General features: G+C 41.0%; 1 protein-coding gene across 1 annotated transcript in view; it reads left to right on the top strand.

Moving 5' to 3' along the window:
* LOC130295251 (ETS translocation variant 3-like) overlaps positions 1 to 14,016 on the top strand; it is an 86,624-nt gene extending 72,608 nt beyond the window's left edge. Inside the window, exon 5 of the mRNA XM_056545816.1 lies at positions 12,653 to 14,016. Coding sequence (XP_056401791.1) covers positions 12,653 to 13,815 — 1,163 coding nt within the window. The 3' untranslated portion in view covers positions 13,816 to 14,016. The remainder of the gene's footprint in view (positions 1 to 12,652) is intronic.
* The last annotated feature ends 2,512 nt before the right edge of the window (positions 14,017 to 16,528 follow it).

The following is a 16,528-nucleotide window of genomic DNA, read 5'->3' as shown; positions in this document are numbered from 1 at the left end:
TACGAATAGCTCTCAAGCATTTCCCATGATTAATTGAGGTATACAAACTTACACTATCGAAAGACAAAAGTAAGGGGGCGTTCCGATATTGGCATATTTCGTATTTTGGTCAGGAAATCATTGGTGTCTTTGATATAAGATTTAGAAGCAAATACATAGGGTCTCAAAATTTTATCTAGTAATTTGGAAGCGTTACTCAAGATGCTCCCTCGACCTGACACGATAGGCCTACCAGGTGGGGAAGACAGGGACTTGTGAATCTTTGGTAAAATATACAGTACCAGAGTAACTGGATGTTTTATTACCAAAAATTCACGTAAGTAATCATCTATAAGATTATCATTAAACGCTTGTTCCACAACCACAGTTTGTGATCCTAGAATGGATATTCTAAGAAAACTGTCTAACTTGCAATATGTAGAGGAGTTTGCCAACTGTCTGTATACTTCCTTTTTGTAGTCCATGGTGTCCATAACCACGACCCCACCCCCTTTATCTGCGGGTTTTATGGTGAGGTCGTGGTTATGTACCAATTCTTCAATGGCTGTTTTTTCTTCCTTGGTAAGGTTCTGTCTGACTCTGACCTCCCCAGGGTTTTGATCTCTAAGCTGCTCTATGTCCTGTTTGACTAAATTCATATAGGTCTCCAGGGGGTGTGATACCACTGGCGGGTTAAATGAGCTCTTGTTAAAGAGGTCAAAATCTGCCAGGCGTATATCTTTTTTTTCTTTATTTTTTATATTTTATGAAAATTGTGTATATAAAATGTATATACTGTGTACGTGTTTCCTCAAATCTGGGCTTATGTATTGTATTAAATACTAGAATTGGGTTTGTGTGGACCATATAAATATGTGGTGATGTCTATATGGTGTGTGTGTGTGTGTATATATATATATATATGTGTATATGTATATATATATATATATATGTGTATATATATATATATATATATATATATATATATATATATATATATATATATATATATATGTGTATATGTATTATTGTATGTGTGTAAATGTGATGTTAAAAAGATTGTAGGAGATTCAGCGTGATCATAAAACATTTATTAAATAGTTATAATCCCCTACCCCCGCAGGGCCCTTGCAGGGGGCAGGAATTAATACAGATATACAAGTAAAATATAGGTGAAAGTAAAATAAAAATAGTAATAAAAGTAAACCAGCTTGTTGTTAAATGTCCAGGATATAAAATAAATAAGCAGCAGTTGGTATTAAGTCGTTGGTGGTATATTGCAGTTATGCTCATTGGTGGTACAGTAAGTTAGTATTTTACCACCGTGATATAATTATAAACATCAAAGAAAAAACAAGGTATTCTGGGACACAATTCAATCTTTATTGTTTAGCATAAAAGACATACATTTAAAATCATTTTAAAAGAGATCACAAATTACCAAGATGGTCCTACAAGTACACAACCGGAGGTCCATAGAACAAGGGGTTAATCCCCCAAAATACCCATGTATACAAATTGCTAAAGAGCCTACTTTACAATGACAGAGTGTCCCAAATAGTGGCTGCACCCAGTAAGGTAACAGCCCTATACATTTATACACATAGCAAGATGTTGTTAACTTCACCTTCTAAGGACACACCAGGGCCTCCGTCACCCAATGTTTCGCAATTAAATGCTTCTTCCGGGGTGTATGGTATGGAAATATACATATAGATGTTGGCATTTTGTATGCACCGTGATATAATGCAGTTGTACTCCTATGTTCATTGGTAGTACAGTGGGTTAGCAATATGCAATGGTGCACAGCACCACTTACCTGACCTCCCAGGCGGTGTCCCTATGCACACTGACGAGCTGGCTCGGCTAGCGTCCGGCACAGTTGTATGTGCCCTTCTGGAGGGAAAGCTGCACTTCTCCGCGTGGTCCTGTAGTGCCGGAGTGGCACGACTGGAGTCCGGCCGATGTGAAATGTCCGGGCTTCAACAGTTGACTCTGGGAGTGATGATGTAAGAGAGGTCGGCAGTGGATGCTGGCGTCCTGTGTAGAAGCGCACGTAACAGTGCTGATGTCCTGTGTTGCTGCGCATGTAACAGTGGGCCGCTGACTCGGGGCCTCCAGCAGTTGCAAGTTGATTTGTGAAGATCCTGGTTTCTATAGTGGTGAGTATGGTATAATAGATATAGGCATATGTAGAGGCTAGACGCGTTTCAAGACATTCATCTGTCTTTTTCAATAGCTGACTACAATCTTTTTAATATCACATTTATTTATATATATATATATATATATATATATATATATATATATATATATATATATATATATATATAACATTACGTTTACACCCTTCTATACACACATTAAAATCCATATAGACATCATCACATATTTATATGGTCCATACACATTTATCCATATCACACAAACCCAATTCTAGTATTTAATACAATACATAAGCCCAGATTTGAGGAAACACGAACATGTGTACATTGTACACATTGTATATACACAATTTTCATATATTTATCCAGGTTGTACGGGCTACACAACCTTTATGCTAGTACTTGTCTGGCAAATATCCCATATAATCACTGTCTTGGTTGTAGCTACCTACTTTTTTTATTTTTTATATTTTCATTTTTTTATCAACGTTTTATTTATTTATGTATTGGCATTTCCTGTATCACTTTGAGATGTATCGAGCTTTGCCCACATAGGTCCAACATTACTGCATCTCGACACTTTTTTATATATTTTTTTATATACTTCTCTATATAGTTATATAATATTACACATAATTGTATTCACTATCGGGGACATTTATCATCGTTGCTTTGGTAAGCAAGTTCTGAAGTAATTTTTTTCTTGCTATTTTTTTGCTTATGTATGACATATTTATCATACTATGACGGCGGGGGGGGGTTGATAAATTTGACTTACATTAGCAAAAACCAAGAAATCACTTTTTAAATACCATTTTTTAGCACACATAAGCAAAAACCAAATAATGACTACAGACCACTTTGCAGCTTTGAAAGAAAAGTGTGTGTGTGTGTGTATGTGTATATGTATATGTATGTATGTATGTATGTATGTATGTATATATATATATATATAATATTAGTGTGTGTTTTACATTTTTTTTAACAGTTTTTTCTCCCTAAATGTACTTACTCATTTATTTTTATTTTTTTTGCTTCTACAGATCCGTGTATCCTGTGGACTCCTTCAGATTCGGTGGACTACTTCGACGACCAGTGTTTTTCTTTGCTTGATGTTAATAAAATGGTTAACGAGGGCTTGTGGGGGAGTTTTTTGTAATCATTTTTTTTTTAACCTGTTTTTTTTAACTTACTGGACAGGTTTAGTGGAAGCTGTCTTATAGACGGAGTCCATTACTAAGCCGGGCTTAGCGTTAGCCACAAAAACAGCTAGCGCTAACCCCCAATTATTACCCCGGTACCCAACACCACAGGGGTGCTGGCAAGAGCCGGTACCAACAGGCCCAGAGCGTCAAAAATGGCGCTCCTAGGCGGTAACAGGCTGGCGTTATTTAGGCTGGGGAGGGCCAGTAACAATGGTCCTCGCCCATCCTGGAAACGTCAGGCTGTTACTGTTTGGTATTTGGCTGAGAATAAAAATAGGGGGGACCCTATGTGTTTTTTATTTTTTATATTTAATTTATTTAAAAAAAAAAAACGCATAGGGTCCCCCCTATTTTTATTCTCAGCCAAATACCAACCAAACAGTTAAAACCATGATGTTACCAGGGTGGGCGAGGACTATTGTTTCTGGCCCTTCCCAGCCTAAATAACACCAGCCTGTTACCTTCTAGGTCCAGGAGCGCCATTTTTGACACTTCGGACCTGTTGGTACCGGCTCTTCCCGGCACCCCTGTGGCGTTGGGTACCGGGGTAATAATTGGGGGTTAGCGCTAGCTGTTTTTGTGGCTAACGCTAAGCCCAGATTAGCAATGGACTATGAATTTATAAGACAGCTTCCACAACTAAGGCTGGGTTCACACTACGTTTTCTCCCATATGGGAGCGCATACGGCAGGGGGGAGCTAAAACCTCGCGCTCCCGTATGTCATTCATTTCAATGAGCCGGCCGGAGTGAAACGTTCGGTCCGGCCGGCTCATTTTTGCGCCGTATGCGCTTTTACAACCGGACCTGAAACCGTGGTTGACCACAGTTTTAGGTCCGGTTGTAAAAGCGCATACGGCGCAAAAATGAGCCGACCGGACCGAACGTTTCACTCCGGCCGGCTCATTGAAATGAATGACATATGGGAGCGCGAGGTTTTAGCTCCCCCCTGCCGTATGCGCTCCCGTATGGGAGAAAACGTAGTGTGAACCCAGCCTAAGCCTGTCAAGTAAAGTAAGGCAAAAACACAACAGGTTTAAAAAAAAAAATGTATTACAAAAAACACTCCCCCACAAGCCCTCGTTAACCATTTTATTAAAATCAAACAAAGAAAAACGCTTGTCATTGAAGTAGTCCACCGAATCCGAAGGAGTCCACAGGATACACGGATCTGAAATGAGAAGGGAAAAAAATGGGTTAGTACATTTATTATCACCTGCTCGCACATCTCCCGCCCCGCACGACTACAACTCCCAGCATGCCCTTACAGTAAGGATATGCTGGGAGTTGTAGTTGTGTGGTGCAGGAGATGTGTGGGCAAATGACAAGCTTGTCCCCTGCCACCAGCTGCAGGACTACAACTCCCAGCATGCCCTTACAGTAAGGACATGCTGGGAGTTGAAGTCCTACAGCTGGGGGCAGGGGACAAGCTTGTCATTTGCCTGCACTGCACAACTACAACTCTTACTGTAAGGACATGCTGGGAGTTGTAGTCCTGCAAAGGGAGCCCGGGCACACAGTCACACACAGACAGAGACAGAGATAGACAGACAGACAGACAGACAGACACACACTCCCTCACACCCCGCTACCCTCACACACACACACACTCGCCCATCCAGCGATGCTTCTCTCCGGGCGCCCCGTGAGTGACGTCAGGCCGGCGCAACCGAAGACGTGGGAGTGGAGGCCGGGCACAGTGTAGATGAAGGCCGGGGGGGGGGGGAGTAGAGGGGTGCTGGTGGGGGCAGAGGCCGGGCACAGCGCAGGTGAAGGCATGTGGGGGGATGCTGACGGATACCCCATCTCCATGCCTATGGTCACGTGATACAAGAACAATACAGTGACCCGGAACACGTGATCGGGTGAGTCAGCTGACATCCCCACACGGACCCCGTCACAGCTCTCTGCATCTGCGCAGTAGAGATTGCCCCATGCTTGCCGGCGCCATTATGCGTTACAACAGGTGAGCATTCCTCCTTCTCCGTGTCAGCGCTTATGATTTATGTCTGCCGCACATGGGTATGATTATGCAATATGACATATGTGTGTGCAATTAATTATGTTTGTATAATATCTACTGTATTTTTCAAGCTGTTGTAATGTTTTTAATGCACATGTAAGCACTTTATTTATATCTTGCACTAATGTCCTATATTTACAATATGATTCACGAAATATGCACTTTTTGTAAACTTTTTTGCTAATTGTCACTATGATTATTGTATCATGAGTGAAATGTTCACTTGGGTATATATTACCCCCAATGTGTGTTTGTATGAGCTAGAAAAAGGATCCTGTGTGATCTGAAACGTTGCTATGCCTTTGATATGAAGTGAATAAACCTCTTTGCACCTTGGATGATCTTATGGAGTGCTGCACCATTTCTTTGGATGGATTAATTTTTGGACTTTTAGAAAGTTCATTGGGAGCTGGCACCCGATAATTTTTTCGATAAACTAAACTAAGTAGTGCTGCAAAACAACCCTTTTTTTGCTTTTGTGTGTGTGTATGTATGTATGTATGTATGTATATGTATGTGTGTATATATAATATGTGTGTGTGTATGTATGTATGTATATATATATATATAATATAATATATTATAATATAATTTTTAATATAATTTTTAATATAATATATTAAACATTATATTAAATATTATATTATATATTATATTATATTTATATAATGTTCCATGGCTGGCGTTAAAGGGGTTGGGGTTTTGTACACAAATGGCAAGACCATCCGACGCCAAATCTACTGCAAATCTACGCTTTCTAACTGGCACAGGCAGCCTCAGAAGGGCATGGATTTATCAAGAGGGGTGCAGCTTTTGATAAATTTGGAACAATCCTTGTCAGGGTTGGTGTCAGACTGGAGTGTAAAACACCATTCCTGGTAAGTTCCCACCTATGTCAGAAAACTGAATCTTTAATCTGAATCTTTAAGATTAAGCTTACACTTGAGTATTTCAGCTTTATAGGATTGTTCTGTGAACAACACTTATCTTCTATCCACAGGATGGGTAATATGTATGCTAGGACCCCACTGATTACCAGTAGGGGGATACTTGGTCCCCAGCTGAGAATTTAGTGGCAGTTAACCACTTAGGGACCCAGGGTGTACCTGTACGCTCGCAGGAATTTTGGTCCCTGCTGGGCGGGGAACAGACCGGGATGACTGCTGATATCATTAGCAGTCATCCTTTCCCAGCGGGGGTCCCCTGAGGACTGGCGGTCCAGGCGGCCGGATACAGCAGAAGGTGAGGCCTGTTGACCACCTGCTGTTGCTTAGCAACAACTCTCAGCATGCACAGCCAAAGGGCATGCTGGTAGTTGTAGCTTTGCAACAGCTGGAGGCACACTGGTTGCGAAACACTGAGTTAAGTAACAAACTCTGTTGCGCAACCAATGTGCCTCCAGCTGTTGCATAACTACAACTTCCAGCATATATGGTCTGTCAGTGCATTCTGGGAGTTGTAGCATTACAACACCAGGAGTACGTTCACACAGGAGGGGGTTTACAGCAAGTTTTCTGCTGCAAGTTTGAGATGCGGCAAACTTTCCGCCACAGCTGAAACTCACTGTAAACCCCCGCCCGTGTGAATGTACCCTAAAAAGTAAAACAATACATATACCCTTACACAGTCCGTCCCGTTCCCACTATCTTCCTATGAGTTGCGGGCCGCCGGCACTAGAAATCTGTGCTGTACTACAAATAACGTTGCCCGGGCTGCAAAAATAAACAAAATTAACTTTTATCATATTCCGACGTTCCCCTTTACCGGTCTCACGGTCAGGTCTAGTCTACACCAGCATGTTAGTGTAAATTTTTTTTTACACTAACATGCTGGTGTTGCCCCATACTTTTTTCCCCCTTTTACTGCTTGTGAAAATTAAAACACCCCAAAATTTGTAACACACAATTTCGGAGTGCGGAAATACCCCATATGTGGGTGTAAAGTGATCTGCGGCCGTACAACATGACTCAGAAGTGACAGCACACCATGAACATTTGAGGTCTAAATTGGGGATGTGCACAGGGGTGGCTGATTTTACAGTGTTTCTGACAAAACAATAAATACCCACATGTGACCCCATTTTGGAAACTACACCCCTTACGGAATGTAACAAGGGGTAGAGTGAGCCTTAACACCCCACAGGTGTTTGACGAATTTTTGTTAAATTTGGATGTGAAAATGAAGTTTTTTTTTTTTTTCACTTTAATGCTTTTAATTATGACAAGGGAGAATAGGGAAAAAGCACCACAAAACTTGTAGCCCCATTTTTTCTGAGTAAGAACATACCCCATATGTGGATGTAAAGTGCTCTGCAGGCAAACTACGATGCTCTGAAGAGGAGTGCCATTGGGCTTTTGGAGAGAGAATGTGTCTGAAATTGAAGTCCATGTGTGTTTACAAAGCCCCCACAGTGCCAAACAGTGGCTCCCCCCACTTGTGTCCCCATTTTGGAAACTACACCCCTCACAGAATTTAATAAGGTGTACAGTGAGCATATACACCCCACAGGTATGACAGATTTTTTGGAACAGTGGTCCGTGAAAATTTAAAAATTAAATCTTTCATTTGCACAGCCCACTGTTCCAAAGAACAGTCAAACGCTAGCGGGGTGTAAATGTTCACTGCACCGCTTATTAAATTCTGTGAGGGGTGTACTTTCCAAAATGGGGTCGTGTGTGTGTGGGGGGGGTCCACTGTTCTGGCACCACGGGGGGGGGGCTATGTAATCGCACATGGCCCCCATCTTCCATTCAAACCAAATTCTCTCTCCAAAAGTTCAGTGGCGCTGCTTTTCTACTGAGCATTGTAGTCGCCACAGAGCACTTTACATCCACATATGGGGTATTTCCATACTAAGAAGAAATGGGGTTACAAATTTTGGGGTGCTTTTTCTCCTATTACTCCTCCTTGTGAAAGAGAAAGCTGGGGTAACACCAGTATTTTAGTGAAAAAATCTAATTTTTCATGTCCAACTTTAGCGGAAATTTGTCAAACACCTGTGGAGGTGTTAAGGCTCACAGTACCCCTTGTTACGTTCCTTGAGGGGTGTCGTTTCCAAAATAGTATGCCATGTAAGTATTATTTTTTTCTTTCTGTTCTGGCACCATAGGGGCTTCCTAAATGTGACATGCCCCCCAAAAACCTTTTCAGAAAAACTCACTCTCCAAAATCCCATTGTCACTCCTTCCCATTGTCCACTGCGCCTGCCAAACACTTTACATACACATATGAGGTATTTCCTTACTCGAGAGAAATTGGGTTGCATATTTTGGGGGGCTTTTTCTATTTTTACCACTTGTAAAATTTAAAAAACTTAGTCTACAAGAACATAAGTGTAAAAAATGAAGATTTTGAATTTTCTCTTTCACTTTGCTGCTATTGCTGTGAAACACCTAAAGGGTTAACACGCTTTCTGAATGTCATTTTGAATACTTTGAGGGGTGCTGTTTTTATAATGGGGTCATATAAGGGGTATTTCTAATATAAAGGCCCTTCAAATCCACTTCAAAACTGAACTGGTCCCTGAAAGATTCTGATTTTGAAAAGTTTGTGGAAAATTGCTGCTGAACTTTGAATCCCTATATTCCTTAATAAGCAGAGTTTAAAAAATGCAAAACTTTTTAATTTTTCATAACTTTTTTTGAATTTTTCACCAAGAAATTATGCAAGTATCGACAAAAAATGTACCACTAACATAAAGTAGAATGTCACGGAAAAACAATCTCTGAATCAGAATGAAAAGTTAAAGCATCCCAGAGTTATTAATGCTTAACCCCTTAAGGACCAACCCAAATAAACCTGTATGCCCCTGAAAGACCAGGCCTGTTTTTTTCAAACCGGGGATGGCTGTCTTTATTAGAGAATAACTCTGTCAGAATTATCGTGATTGGTAAAACATTACCATTGTTTGTTTTTTTTTGTCACAAGTTGTCCTTCATGTACATAGTAAAAACCGATAGAAATCATTTGCAGTTGTTTTTTTTTTTTGTTTTTTTTCTCAATGCAAAAAATCATGAAATTAAAAAAATTATTTTTTTTGCTATTAACACTAAAAGGTTGCATATATTTATACATACTGACCAAATAGTTTATGAAATTTACACTTTCAGATGTCTAATTTATTTTGACAGCATTTTTTTTCTCAATTAACATTTTAAATGAATTAGAAGCCTAACAATTTAACTTGAAATGTTGAAAATTTTGAAAATTTGAAAAGTAAATCTTTTTTGTGCTATGCAAGGTTTGCAGAAATTTGAAGGTGGTAGAACATAGGAACACCCCCCAAATGCCCCAATTTTTTAAAAACTAGACCCCTCAAGGTATTCGCTAGGGGGTACAGTGAGTATTTTAACATCATAGTTTTTTGGCAGGAATTGTTACAAAGTCAGTGTTAAAAATTTGAAATTTGCATTTTTTCAGAAATGCATCATTTGTGGGGCATATTTTTTTGTACATCACTTCTGATATTGCAAGAAATGCTCCTATATTTTATTAAGCTGCTCGGCCCGTGTTTTGAAATACCCCCGCTTAGGCCATATTTGGTTCCTTGGCGTGGTATGGACCCAGGAGGAGAAGAGCGCCATTTGGCTTTCAGGTCATCATTTTAGGCCGAATGAATTATAGGCCGCACTTCATGCCTGCAAAGGATTTTAGCTGCCAGAACCATACAGAACCCCCCACAAGTGACCCCATTTTGGAAACTACACCCCCTAAAGTATTCATCTAGACCAAAAGTGAGAACTTTGAGTCTTTTATGAGTGGATGGAATGGATACAAAGTCAGCGAAAAAATTTAAATTTTCTTTTTTTTTTTTCTTCACAAATGCATTATGTGGGACATATTTTTTGTACATTGCATCTGAAAAGTGTGGGTGTGTGGGTGTGTGTGTGGCCTTAGCCAATCATAGCCCATCTCACAATGAACTGCTCTGGGCTGTGTGTAGCAGAGTGAGGGAGGAAGTTCTCCCCTATATGGCTTCAGATGATGTTACGCCTGCTGGGTAGCACCCCTTCCCAGTCTGTGAATCTGACAGAGACTGAGCAGAAAATACAGAGGTAGAAAACTAAATAATAATCATAGACTGAGACGACGGGGTGGTTTATCATGATAGGGGCAGTGAACTAGGAGGATTATAAAATTTAATACCATCATAACAGGTACTCTTTAACCCCTTAAGGACTCAGCCCATTTTGGCCTTAAGGACTCAGACAATTTAATTTTTACGTTTTCATTTTTTCCTCCTCGCCTTCTAAAAATCATAACTCTTTTATATTTTCATCCACAGACTAGTATGAGGGCTTGTTTTTTGCGCGACCAGTTGTCCTTTGTAATGACATCACTCATTATATCATAAAATGTATGGCGCAACCAAAAAACACTATTTTTGTGGGGAAATTAAAACGAAAAACGCAATTTTGCTAATTTTGGAAGGTTTTGTTTTCACGCCGTACAATTTACGGTAAAAATGACGTGTGTTCTTTATTCTGAGGGTCAATACGATTAAAATGATACCCATTATTATATACTTTTATATTATTGTTGCGCTTAAAAAAAATCACAAACTTTTTAACCAAATTAGTACGTTTATAATCCCTTTATTTTGATGACCTATAACTTTTTTATTTTTCCGTATAAGCGGCGGTATGGGGGCTCATTTTTTGCGCCATGTTCTGTACTTTTTTTTGATACCACATTTGTATATAAAAAACTTTTAATACATTTTTTATAATTTTTTTTTAATAAAATGTATTAAAAAAGTAGGAATTTTGGACTTTTTAAATTTTTTTTCGTTCACGCCGTTCACCGTACGGGATCATTAACATTTTATTTTAATAGTTCGGACATTTACGCACGCGGCGATACCAAATATGTCTATAAAAAATGTTTTTTACGCTTTTTGGGGGTAAAATAGGAAAAAACGGACGTTTTACTTTTTTATTGGGGGAGGGGATTTTTCACTTTTTTTTTACTTTTACATTTTTTTACATTTTTTTTTACACTTGAATAGTCCCCATAGGGGACTATTCATAGCAATACCATGATTGCTAATACTGATCTGTTCTATGTATAGGACATAGAACAGATCAGTATTATCGGTCATCTCCTGCTCTGGTCTGCTCGATCACAGACCAGAGCAGGAGACGCCGGGAGCCGCACGGAGGAAGGTGAGGGGACCTCCGTGCGGCGTTATGAACGATCGGATCCCCGCAGCAGCGCTGCGGGCGATCCGATCGTTCATTTTAATCGCGAACTGCCGCAGATGCCGGGATCTGTATTGATCCCGGCACCTGAGGGGTTAATGGCGGACGCGCGCGAGATCGCGGGCGTCGGCCATTGCCGGCGGGTCCCTGGCTGCGATCAGCAGCCGGGATCAGCTGCGCATGACACGGGCATCGCTCCGATGCCCGCGGTTATGCTTAGGACGTAAATGTACGTCCTGGTGCGTTAAGTACCACCTCACCAGGACGTACATTTACGTCCTGCGTCCTTAAGGGGTTAAGGGCAAACTGACAGGCTGTTCACCCGCACTAAACCCAATACACTGGGTTATAGTGTGGGTGAACAGAAGTAAAACTGTCTTACTTACAAAAATTGGTGAATTCATTAATGCCGGGTAGCCTGCTTCCTATTCCTTCTCTATATGCCATGGAGTGCCTGTCGCTGATATATCAATGTTCAATTTTTCTTCACTGTCATCACTTGAGCTCTCTACACTTGGAAGGGTGGCTACAATAGCAAAGGGCTCACCTGACGACTGAGGAAATATTGAATATTTGTATCAGTCGCGGGCATTGCACAGCATATAGCAAAGACGGGGAAGCTTGGCAAGCTGGCTTCCCACCTACATTGTGCATAGAAGAGCTTTAGCAATACAGCAACGGGGGGGCCATATCTTGTGAATGCCTTCACAAATTTCTGTTTATAAAATGTCGTTATTACTTCTGTTCACTCGCACTATAACCTAGTGTATTTGGTTAATGCGGGTGAACAGCCTGTCAGTTTCCCTTTTTAAAGTCTAAATTGGCATTAAACCGGTATAAAATGGTCAAGAGTGTATGTCCTTTTTAAGACTGCTTTTTTGCCATATTAATTTAATTTTTAAACATTGGGTTACAGAACCCTTAGAAAAATAAATGCGCCAAAGGATTTAGGTTCTAAGCACTCTGCCATTGATCCTAAATAGGTTAGTCAATGAAAATTAGATGTAATAGGAGGAATCTGTCTTCTGTTCTCCTTGCCTTTTTTGAAGTTTTAGGTTCACATCTCCCTCTGTTCCTTACAGGTGCTGTTCCTCAGAGTGCACCACCGGTCCCCACAGCCTCGTCCCATTTCCACTTCTCACCTTTAGATTCACCTAATGAAGATGGACATGTGAATCATTTTACTGGAAGCTCCTCTGCACAGTCCAGCAGGGAATCCCTAAATGATAATGAGCGAAAACAAATTCCATCAGAGCATGACGATTTCCACTCAGAATGGCGTCGTGGTGGTGACCATATGTCTTCTCGGAGTACTGTTGGCACAGGACCCCATGGCCTACAGAAGCATAAATCTGACCTCATGCTTCCAGTTTTTTCAATGCCTGGCATGTACCCAGATACCCACAGTCCATTTGCAGTCTCTCCTCTGCCTGGGCGTGGAGGGCTGATGAGCGTACCTATCTCACCTGCTCTGTCCCTTACTCCAACAGTCTTTTCTTACAGTCCTTCACCTGTACTGAGCCCTGCTTTCCAAAGTGGCAGCTGCTTTAACTTTAACCCAGAAGAGATGAAACACTACCTGCAGGCCCAAGCTTGCTCTGTATTTAACTACCACTTAAGTCCACGAACTTTACCAAGATTTCCCAGTTTCATGATGCCACCACCACATCGTCCTTTCCCACCTGAAGAGCAAACATCTTTCCCCATTAAACTGCAGCCTCCCCCAATGGGGCGCAAGAATAAAGAACGTCCACAAAGTTCTGAAGAAAAATGCTCCGCTCCTCCGCAACCAGCTCTTCCACCAGTGAAAGTTGAACCAATATCTGATGATGATCTACTTTCTAATGATGATCTAGAATGCAGAGACTTTGTGCAGGGAGAAGAATCTGAACCAGAAATACCTTCTCCAAAACTGGAGACTGGACATTTTTTTGTCAAACCTGCAACCCCCTCCTGGTCACAGTTTTCTACAGTTTCAGCTAGGTACCCTAAGGAGGGTACAGAAGATCATCCTGATGCCAGTGAGAAGAGGGCAAAAGACTCTTCCAGTGAAACTACTGTGGTGGAAAAGAAGGAGGACTCTCTACCACCAAAACTGCGCCTTAAACGTCTCTGGAATGGAGATCGTCAGGGAGATGTCATTGATGATAGAGAGTGCAGAAAAGTTAGCTGCATCATCAATAGCTGCCGATCCTCTGATCTGTCAGTAGAAACAAATGATGTAACTGCAGCAGCTGACTCCTAGTACTAAAATGAAATAGAATGATTTTTGTTTTTCTATTTATGTGGCATTGCTGCAGAAAAGGGTGTGGTTAAAGGTTTTCTTAATTCTCAGACTTTTTCATTGCAGGTGATTAACACAAAAATATATATATTTTTTTGCTTGTGAGGTTTCAGGGAAAACATTACCTCTTGAATATGGAAAAAGGGGTGCTTTTATTAGCCTGTTTTTTTTTTTTTTTTATTATTTTTTTTTTTTGGGGCGAGGGGTTGGGTGGGATTTGAACCAAAATGTTGAACGGAGTCCTGTGTTTTTTTTTGTTTTTTTTTTTTAAGCTTGACACTCAGCTCCATTAATTTTGTGGAGAAAAGTTGCATTCTATGAAATTGCCCCAGAGGTTTAGCATACCGGCTGCTTTTGTTTTCAGGGTTTTGCACTTGCAACAGATTTTGTTTAAAACCGTTTAGGAAATGAGTGCATGTGGCTCTGTTGGAAAATTTGACACTACAACATGGGTTGTAGGGACTAGAGATCTGCATGAGGCGTAAGTTTGCGAGTGGGAGTGAATGAAGTTGTCTTAATAATATATTCCTCTAACCAGCTTGTGATGGGGGAGAAGTCCTATTTTTGTACACTGAAAGTCACTATTTTACAGGACAAAACTTAAAGCAGCAGTACTGTTTCTGTAAAACAAGCAGATTTGTAGAAAGTTAATACTGATACAAAATTGGTGTCTGTTTTTTGTGCCCGCATTCCTGATTTCTTTAACATATGTATAGACACCTACTTGGGAGTAAAAAAAAACTCTATGTAGGAACTCCTTCAGGATGTGAAACTTGTGGTTTCATGACCTACAGGATGCAGACTTGAGAGAATGCAGGTAGTTTAGGGAAATAAAAACTGAAAGCTACACATGTTCAGCCACTACTCTTCTACCCTTTTTTTTTCTCAAATTTGTATTTTTCTTTTTAACAGAGGCCTGCCTAGATTTCATCTGTGACATTCATGCATTCCTTGTAATTAGAAGATTCACGATTGTTCTACCATACCCTTTTAAGATTTATTATTGTGATTACAAGTAGCTGATCACATGTGAAATGTGAATGCAAGTGTTGTGCAGGCAAGGTTTTTTTTATGGTCATTCCATTAAAGGACACTGCAATTAGGAAATGCTCTGTGACATTTAAATGTGGACAATATTTAGGTTAAGATCCGCTCTAAATATTGTATAGGGTAGCTTTACAAGTTCGAATTTTTCAGAATTTTTTCGTTCAAGGTTGACTGTCCTTTCACAGATGCTGACAGGTATACCAGGGCTGAATACTGCAGAGCAAGGATGAAATGGACGAGTCTTAGACGGACAAGATTGCCTTTGCGACCAGACTTGTATTAAAGTCTTGTACAGCTGAAGCCTCTTTCACACTGCCATTGATCCCAGTTGAGAACAGCAGTCAGTTCTTCTTCTTTTTTTTTTTTTCCCTTTCCTTTCTGACTTTAACGGCCGTTCTTGTGAAGGGGAGCAATTGGTCCAGGTGTCTCCCATTTAGTATTATGTGGGCTGCAGGCGCCGTTATGAATAGTGGGAGAAAGACTGTACATGCAGTACTGTATATTGGCGTATAACACACATTTTTTTTTTAAGCTAACATTTTTAGCTTAGAGTCCGCGTGTTATAAGCCGATTAAACTCTTTCTGGCTCTGCAGAAGCCGTTGCGGTTCAATTATTTAAAGTGGCCACTTTAAATCATGTAACTGCAGCGGCTTCTGCGGGGCCAGAGTCCTGCTGCACGATTACCTGTTCTGGGGCGCATTCCTGCAGGCTCCGGTACCGCCGGTGTCCTGCGTTGTCGCTATGTGCTGATGAGTGACGTCCTCATCAGGATATCACTCGTCATTGCACAGCACACAGCTACAGTGCAGGACGCTGCTAGAGCCTGCAGGTGCGTGCCCCAGGACAGGTAAAAATGAAAGATGGGGAGGGAATCGGGCGGTGGAACTCTGGCCCCTCAGAAGCTGCCGCAGTTACCGCAACGGCTTTTGTGGGGCCAGAGTTTATCAGGGTATACACGCACCCTCATATTAACAAGGATATTTGGGTGTAAAACTTTTTTTCCCCAAATTTCTTTGGAAAAATTGGGATGCATGGCATACCCCCAATAAATGCAGTAATTTTCTCCCGTTATAATGCCCGGCTCTCCCGACTGCCGTCATAGTGTACTAACGGCAGGGTGAAAGAAGCCTCACACGGCATGGCAATTATAGCATTTAATTTTGCCCAATCGGTCTTTTTAGATGTGGCTGGTCATTTAACCAATCAATTTTAAATGTTTGCAGAAACTGTGACAAGATAATTTATTAGAAATACTAGAAAAACGCTTTCCCTTAATTTAGAGTCTTATTTACAGATCTACCTCCACCATAATCGGGCCATTATGTGTTATGTATACAAATCAGATACCTGGTGTAGTGCTTCGCTGCCCCATCCTCCAGTTCGCATCATTGCCGCTGCTCCGTTCTGCTGTCCGCATTATGGCATATTATGGAGGAGCATGTGACCTACACGTCACTCCACTGCACCCAGCGTAACGCTACGGAGGAAGCAGAGTGACGTGTATATCACATGCTCCTCCATAAGACTCCATAATGCGGACAGCAGTACAGGGCAGCTGCAGTGATGAGAACGTGGCTGTGGAGCAGGGACACTGGACAGTGAGCAACTACAAAGGGGGCTGCTATC

This window comes from Hyla sarda, chromosome 11 (assembly GCF_029499605.1).
Source record: "Hyla sarda isolate aHylSar1 chromosome 11, aHylSar1.hap1, whole genome shotgun sequence".
Lineage (NCBI taxonomy): Eukaryota > Metazoa > Chordata > Amphibia > Anura > Hylidae > Hyla > Hyla sarda.
The sequence above is the reverse complement of the archived record's forward strand: the minus strand, read 5'-3'. Positions and strand labels throughout refer to the sequence as shown.